General features: G+C 36.9%; 1 protein-coding gene across 2 annotated transcripts; it reads right to left on the bottom strand.

The window, feature by feature from the left end:
• pafah1b2 (platelet-activating factor acetylhydrolase 1b, catalytic subunit 2) lies at nucleotides 1-4,802 on the bottom strand. Of its 2 annotated transcripts, XM_084115891.1 has the most exons (7): nucleotides 4,461-4,802; nucleotides 4,159-4,349; nucleotides 3,866-3,966; nucleotides 3,629-3,718; nucleotides 1,170-1,286; nucleotides 950-1,072; nucleotides 1-798 (listed from the first exon to the last, which is right to left on the bottom strand). In XM_084115891.1, exons 3-7 carry the CDS (start codon nucleotides 3,941-3,943, stop codon nucleotides 520-522), a joined length of 687 nt encoding a protein of 228 aa, XP_083972017.1. In that variant the 5' UTR covers nucleotides 3,944-3,966; nucleotides 4,159-4,349; nucleotides 4,461-4,802; the 3' UTR covers nucleotides 1-519. The 2 variants fall into 2 exon arrangements, with proteins under 2 accessions (XP_083972017.1, XP_083972016.1); XM_084115890.1 differs by lacking the exon at nucleotides 4,159-4,349 and having other exon boundaries at nucleotides 4,461-4,790.
• Between the last annotated feature and the right edge of the window lie 3,390 nt (nucleotides 4,803-8,192).

Here is an 8,192-nt window from a genome sequence, read left to right as displayed (position 1 = left end):
GGGAATACGAAAGGGCGAAAGTTTCGGATGCTTCTGTGCCAAAAAAAAGTTTAAAATTAAAAATGGGAATAAGACAAAAGCTGATATTTCGAAGGCATGATTTATCTTGTGTGAACTGAATCATGTAGCTGTCATCATAACACTGTTGTGAGTGTGACCGCGTGCATGAAGGCACAGAGAAGCTGGCAGAGTAAGTGCTACTATTAAAGGTTGTTGAGACAGTGACAATGAGATTTTGAAGAGGTTCCTGTCCCACCTGCAAAGCAATATGTCCTAAGAAAAACTATTTCTTATCCCACATATATTCTTCATTCTCCTGCTGTTGTCTATTCTGCATCTTAGAAACATATACACAGTTTATACTTTTCCTATAAAATTGGTCACTGTATAACATCCCTTTGTTTGCTGATCTTTTTGCATTTTTCTTTGTTTTTCTAAATTAAGGATTTTAAGTACATCCTGAATATCCAACATTTCTTAACCCTGCCTCTCCAGTGAATGACCAATGTGGTGCCCTTCTTAAACCAGTGAGGCCCGCCTCTCTTGAGGCGTTTCGTCCAACAGTTGAAGCAGCAGCTCATGGAGGGTCGTCGACATGGTCCTGTACGCACCAGCGGTCAGATGCAGGAAGTCGAACATGTCTCGAGAGGAAATAGTCCCATCTGAGTGGACAAAACTACCTCCCACATCAAGTAACTGAACATGGCCGAGTCGAGGAAGAGATGCGCGGAGTAAATTGTTCACCGATGCATTTTTCTCTCTCAGGTGGTTAGGAAACTCTCCCCTTGGTAACAGGCCCTGAATGACAGGAATTACGACTAATCAGCTTTGACAAAAAACCGAAGTGAAACTGAACTGCTGAGAGTTAATACTCTGTATATACACATTAATTACAACACCACAAATCTCACATCAAGAATATATATACACAGTGATTTAGGCAACTCACCAAAACGATAATTTTGGAATTGGGGAGGAGAGACAGAAGTAACTGTGCAATGGCCAGTATTCCTCCTGCAACCTGATCCGCAGTGTGCTCATGATTATTAGTTCCTACCCATAAAACCACCACCTGTGGAAAAACAAACGAGGACACAGTTACAACTGGTGAACACACATTTCGCTTTATGGTAAATGTTGTTTAAACCATTTACAACAAACCACCTCACCTTGGGTCTGATGTTCTCCAGTTCTCCATTCTGTAGTCTCCACAGCACATTACAGGTTGTGTCTCCACCAATCCCAAAGTTCAGAGCATGGAGAGGTGAGAAGAGTTCCCTCCACACCTGAGACCAGCACCAATAAAAAATTGTAAATCTATTTTAAAAAAACTATACATGTTGATTATTAACAACAGACACAAAACATATCAGGTGTACAATAGTGTATAAGCAAAAGAGTCATACCTTTTTCATTTTAAAATTGCCTTTAAGTGTCATTATTGCAATACTATACTATTAGCCATATGGATAATTACCAATAAAAAAAAAACTAACATGACATGCGAGTTTAAATTATTTTATTAGTAGCTTAGAGACTACTGTTGTTACTCTATGTAGGATACAGTGGGCTCCACAAATATTGGTACTTTTGATAAATGAGCAAAACTGACTGAAAATTATTTTTAGCCATTTCTTTCATTCAAATAGTTTAAAAAAATGATCATAAAACAATTTTCCCCCCAGAAATATAAGTATTCCACAATTATTGGCACCCCTTCATTTACTACTTTGTGCAGCCTCCCTTTGCCCAGATAACAGCTCTCGATCTTCTCCTACAATGCGTAATAAGGTTGATGAACATATGGCAAGAGATCTGAGATCATTCCTCCATACAGAATCTCTCCAGATCATTCAGATTCAGAGGTCCATGCTTGTGGACTCTTTTCTTCAGCTCATCTCACATGTTTTTATTAGGTTTGGGTCAGGGGACTGCAAAACCTTCATTCTGTGGTCAATGAACTATTCTGTTGTTTATTTTGACATGTGGATCACTCTTTGGATCACTCACGCTGGAAGATCCAACCAGGTGTTGATTTAATATCTGCTGGTATTTGGAGTTTATGAAACTGTGTATCCTAACAATTTGTCCAGGGTCTTTGGAAGAAAATTAGCCCCACAGCATTAAAGATGCGGTACATTTCTACATCATGTCTACGTTTCTGTCTATGCCCAACCCACCTCTTGCTTTATTTTGGTCTCAACTGACTATAAAACCCAGTCCCACTGAAAGTTCCAGTAACACCTGGCAAACTGCAGGTGAGTGAGATTGCTGTTTGATGTCACCAACGGCTTTTTTTATTGCAACCCTTCCAAACAAGTTGTGGTTATATAGGTGAGGTTTGATCATAGTTTTGGAGATTTTCTGACCCCAAGACCCGACTAGCATTAGCAGTTCTTTGCTAGTACTGCTATGCATTCATCAGTACAACTTTGATCCTTACAGTTTGTTTAGCAACTCAAACCACCATCCTCAGTGTGTGTGGGGCTAATACAGACACACATCCTCTTCCAAAATAGTTACAATCTCCAGTTGATTTAAACGTCTTAATTATTGCCCAGATAATGTAAATGAGTTTTCCAACAATTAAACTATTATTTTATAGCCATCTCATGATTTGTGCAGCTCATCAACCTTTTGTCACACATTATTACTGTAATCTCAGGTCTTTCCCATAGTGATGGATGACTATGGGAATTTGGCCTGCGTGTCACAACATATTTAGAATCCAGTGAAACAGAAAGTCATGATGACTAGTGTTCCTCGTCAATAAGGTTAATTTAAAAACCTACCATATGAATGGGAATATACTACAGTTAGATTGTTACTCATTAGAATTTGTAGGGGTGCCAATATCTTTGGCACACATATTTTGGAAAAACCCATATTTATTTAATTTATTACACATTTATATTTCGTGTCAGTTAACTTCAATTAAAGGTTTTTAAATTTTTGTGAATTTGAATGAAAGACTAAGAGGAGAAATGGCAAAAACAAGTTTTCACAGTCAGTTTTGCTCTTTTACCAAGGGTGCCAATATTTGTGGAGCCCCACATGACAGTACAATTATACAATGATCATTATCCAAAAATATCTGACCAATGAATGCCATGAAAAACCAAACGGAATGATGTATTCCAGAGTGGTTCAGATTAAAAATCATAATTATCATGGGAAAGATTAGTTGTTAATATGTTAATTTTATATTTTGAATTTCATATTTGAATTTCTATGACTGGCTATAAATACATGTACAATTTCATATAGTGCTTTCAAATATTTATAAAAATACACTAGTTTTAAATAAAATATTTTAATATAAGTTCATAATTTCAAATATAAAAAAAATTATTATATTTCAGCTTTCAAACCACTTAATACCATATCATGTCTTGTGCATTTCAACATTTTGCACGAACACTTCTGCTATCTAGCACTGTACTACTCTTTTATATTTTTGGAAGATTAGTATGGAAGCAATACTAGTTTTTTTGGTCTAACTTGGATTCATTGCTTCTGCTATTCAGATTTGTATTTGGATAGAAGTATCTTCTAACTGAGCAAATGGAATTGCAACCGAGTAGTTCTCCTTTTTTATGGATTGACTTATTAACGAGATAAAAATCACCTCGTGCTGTTGCATAAGCTGCACCATTGAGTCCCCCACAAACAGAACATCAGGCTCCGCATCCTTGCACTCCTGCACAAACCGGTTGTGCTGCAAAAATATAGAACAAAATAAATCTGAGCTTGTTACGCCAATCCTTAATCAGACTGAGGGCTTATGAAAGAGGAAAAGATTTTGCACAGCTCTGAGATGCTGCAAGTATGCACGATGACTAAAGTCTTTCACAATGGAGCACACCTGTGACATCCAGCGTCCGTCTCCCTGCACGTCGATCACAGGCGCAGGTTCAGCAGCGGGATTCTCCTCAGCGCTCATTCTCTTCGACACAAACACAGGTGCTACAAAACAACAATACTAATGAGCGGCCGTGCTGACGTAATGGAAATGAATGCAATTGTTGACTAGTTCAGACAGTCCTAATTTCGTAGCTGTAAGATACAACTGTCAATAATATTCACTCCGAGCAAAATATAGATTAGTTTAGAAGGGTAGTTTCGCGCGTGCCAAGCACACATATCAAACCGCCGCACAAAGAGCGCGTGTTTTGCTTTTTAGTCCTAGGGTGATGAGGAGGATGATGATGATGATGATGATGATGATGGACCCCGGATGAAGCCAACACACAGCAGAGGTTGTGCAGTAAAGATTAACGCTTCATAGATGTGCTCTAATGACTGCTACTGACAGGGTCAGGGGTGATGATGATCCCAGGAATGTTTAGCTGATGGTATAACGAAGAAGAATGAATCAACAGCCGGGACAAAAGGAAAACATTCCTGGTGGCATCACGCACACACACGTCCGTCTCTATGCACGCCTCTTCTTGACTAACCTGGCTACAGTGTTTGCAAATCCCGTCTGCAGTGAGTAAGCTGCGGGTGTGTGCAGCAGGGCAGGGCTTCCTCAATCACCTACAGCAGCACCGCAACTGACTGTCCGGGGAAGATGCAGATGAATGTTTCTGCAGGCGCGCACCTCGACTCTGCTTTTTCCAGCAATGCAACCTTAAAGGACTTAGTACACACAATAATAATAGTGTTTAATGGTTTAATTATGTGGGTATATAGCGCGTGGTCTATTAAAGAAATCACAGTAAATGTTTGCGTTATGTAAACCGAATAGCATCCAACCAACCGCCTCCCCACTTCCCTGCGCAATCGCCCTCGCACTTTCTGGAAGCCTCACTTCCGCCTACAGCCATCGTCACGCACTTCCCATTCAGCGCTGTCCCGCCTCATCGTGACGGCAAAATATAGGCGAGATCTATGACTGGAAAGAATAACCGTTATAATATCACAAGAGCAAGAGAAGGGTTGCCAACTTCAGGGGAGGAAAATAAAGGACAGTCTTTGGTTCTTTAAAGGAAAACAAGGGACAGAATAAATTCAAACTATATCTTTACCACACAGTGTATGATGTCATACATGTTTTGCCAGAATTGATGCTAAAATGAATCTCATACATACATAAACAAATTTGTTTTGCTTAACTTATTAATGTAGGCTACAATTTAATTCTAAAAATAATTTTTATATAATTCTAAAATGTCACACACAAACCATCTGCCTGAGCAATAGCCTACCACTATATAATTGTGACTGTACAAATGATGAGGAACAGGTTTTGTTCTATTAAGTGCATGTTGTAAGTTTTATTTTTTAAAGAAGGCTATACTTTACCTTTTGAACAAACTCAATTGCCATGTAATGTGCAAATAAACAAAAGGGCTTTGATAAGCCCAACTTATTTTTATTTTTTTTATAAACACAGTAGGCTATAGGCTAACTGATTAAATGTAGTCTTGTATGTAGAAATGTTACTTTATGTAGTAATTTTACTATTATAACTGATAATTTATGCTTTACATTTTATGTACATTTTACGAGCTATGAGAATTTTGTCTTGTGTTTTGGCCATATAAATAGCCTAAACAACATCTGCACCAAACATAATTTGGCTTAGTTTGGTCCTCTGAATAAAATGTAGGTGTTTTTCCCCTCCTCAAGTGCAAGCTCCATATTCTCAATTTATTTGGGCCATAAAAGCCTGATATCAAACATGATACAAAATATAAATGTACAGGCAAATTTGGCCAGAGTCTGTTGTGTCCCAAATTACGCACTCTAGGCTACTCTATAATGTCTTGTGTAGCCTATTTGTCTAGGTTATTTTGTCATTCAATGTCGGAGTCTGCCACCTGTGTATTTGAAGCACATTTTTTCATTTTTTCATTTTCAGTGTGAACATACTATTTATTTTGCTAAAAATGGCATAGAATGCACAAATTGTGAATTGGGAAGCACCTTATGTGTTTTTCTCTGCCAGCAAAAATGATCTCAATAGGCTAAAATCCAAAGCATCAAGCTTTGTGTGTTACCAAGCAACACAAAAGTAAATGCTGGTCTGGAGCCCCGTACATGAGTGGAGCAGTATACTTGCAGCCAGTATAATACAGTATACTAATATTAAGTGTGTTAATGATTAGTTAACTTGAAGTGTGGTATTTTGAAACAACTAATGTTGTACTAAGTATATATTGTAATTAATTTGTAGTACAGCATAACTTTAAGTGTATTTAGTGTACGTTTGTGAGCTAAATTGGAACAACTTCAAGTATACTTAGTATACTTAAAGTATGCCTGTGTAGGGACTAATTACATGCTTGATTAGTGATATGATATAAAAGTGTACTTTATTTGTGTTACAAGTACATTACAAATTCATTACGAGTGTCTTCGAAACATATAAGCAATATAAGCGTATTATATTTCAGTAAAAAGTAAATGCTCAGTAATGTATTTTGGCTTATTCCAAATACTAAATTGCACACTGTCTTCAATAACAAATGTACATTAATAAACAAATATTACTTAGCTATATTTGTATATACTATTGTATACTATAATGTATTTTGAAAGTATACTTTCAGTGCATTGTTACAATGATCATTTTCAGCACACAGTTAAAAAATATACCTAAAATATATTTTGAAGTAAAGTGCAAATAAATACACTTTTTATTTTCACTTCAAGTATATTTTTCAAAAATATATATTTTTAGAAATATATACTATAATTATTTTAAAGTGTGTTAAAAGTTGTATTGTGAACATAGGTACAAGCATGATGCTAATATACATTTAATATATTTAAAGATTTTTTGTTAGTAGGCTATATTTGCAATGTACTATTTAAAAATTGAATATATTTCAAATACAATAAAGTATACTTTTTTTTCACTAAGAGACATTTTCCAATGCTGTTAAATACGAATTTGCATCGTGCAAAAACATTTGACCATAAACAAATTGACCTTTTGGCATAATTCAAAGTCAAACTTGTAAGCCGCATGTTTGTATGCAGCACTGGAGGAGAGTGGAGTAGGCAGTCCTATATGGTTTATTTCCACATTTTGAATGTAGCCTATATTTGTCTACTGTGATTAAGGCTTTAGGCTACTCTGACATGGAAATGAGCTATCTGAATAAATTTAGTATTTGTTAAGATTGTATGGATGCAAGACTAAATTAAAAGATGAAAAGGCTTGTATGTCCCAAAATAATTGAAGTACATTTTCATAAAGACGTCACTTGAACCCGAAGGCTGAAGCTGCACATTTGCATTATTCCACAAGATGACAGCACAGCAGAGTCGATAGACATGGTGCGTGCGTCCCAATTCGCATACTATCCATACTATGTTGAAATGAGTGTTCCAAAAATATCCGGAAGGTCTACTATTTCCGGTCAGAATCCGAAGTGCAGATCGATGCGCACTATAACGGCTAATATTGGCCACAACCCATCGCGCGTTCGACGAGGATTCTGTTAGAACTACAAACACGAGTGAAAAGTGTTTTTTTTTTTTTTTTTTTTTAACTACAGACATGGAGGACGCGCGAGTCCGGTGGTTATGTAGAGAGGTTTAGATAAAGGGGTTTGAGACTGAGTGATTAATTATCAGTTTCTAACCTGACGAAAATTTATTTATTCAATGTTGTCTACATTATATTGCATCTGCAGAAGCATTGTGAACTTCTGTAAAGATACGTTTAGCCATTAACTTTTAAATGCATCATTATATTCAAATTGCAAACACATGAGGAGTCTCCGAATGAAAGACCCACGACTGGCAGATGAACGTGCAACATTTCTCTCCGAAACGGTAGGAAATTAAATTAGATTGAATGGAGGATTTTAACTGTGACAAAATGATTGACAGGGCAGCTTACGGTGACAGGATGCACGCGACAGATCTGTTCGTTAAGATGACGAAGTAGCCTAGTGTGTCCCAAAGCTTGCCTACTCTTTTGCTACACACTCAAAAGTATGTACTTTTTCTTCACAAAAAGAGTACATACTTTTAGGGCGTAGGCGAATTGGGACGCAGCATAAGTGTCACACCTGATTTTAGTATGCTTTGGTATGCTGATTTTATAGGTGACTGCACATTTCAGACAATAGTAGCCTATGACAAGTAGAGTAAGACGAATTATCTTATATTCTCGTTTAAGAAATTGCATATGACCGGCGACAACTGTAACTCTTGTCTGTGTTAGGCTAATT

The sequence above is a fragment of the Abramis brama genome, assembly GCF_963993115.1.
Source record: "Abramis brama genome assembly, chromosome: 5".
NCBI classification, from domain to species: Eukaryota; Metazoa; Chordata; class Actinopteri; order Cypriniformes; family Leuciscidae; genus Abramis; species Abramis brama.
Note: the sequence above shows the minus strand (reverse complement) of the source record. Positions and strands in the feature narration are given on the sequence as shown.

Excerpts from the sequence above, each read along its gene's own strand:
- pafah1b2 (XM_084115891.1), bottom strand. The coding sequence starts at position 3,943 with ATGAGCGCTGAGGAGAATCCCGCTGCTGAACCTGCGCCTGTGATCGAC. Across the intron at positions 3,719-3,865 it reads ACGGACGCTGGATGTCACAG|CACAACCGGTTTGTGCAGGA; the intron begins GTGTGCTCCATT and ends ATATTTTTGCAG. Across the intron at positions 1,073-1,169 it reads TGGAGAACATCAGACCCAAG|GTGGTGGTTTTATGGGTAGG; the intron begins GTGAGGTGGTTT and ends GTTTTTCCACAG.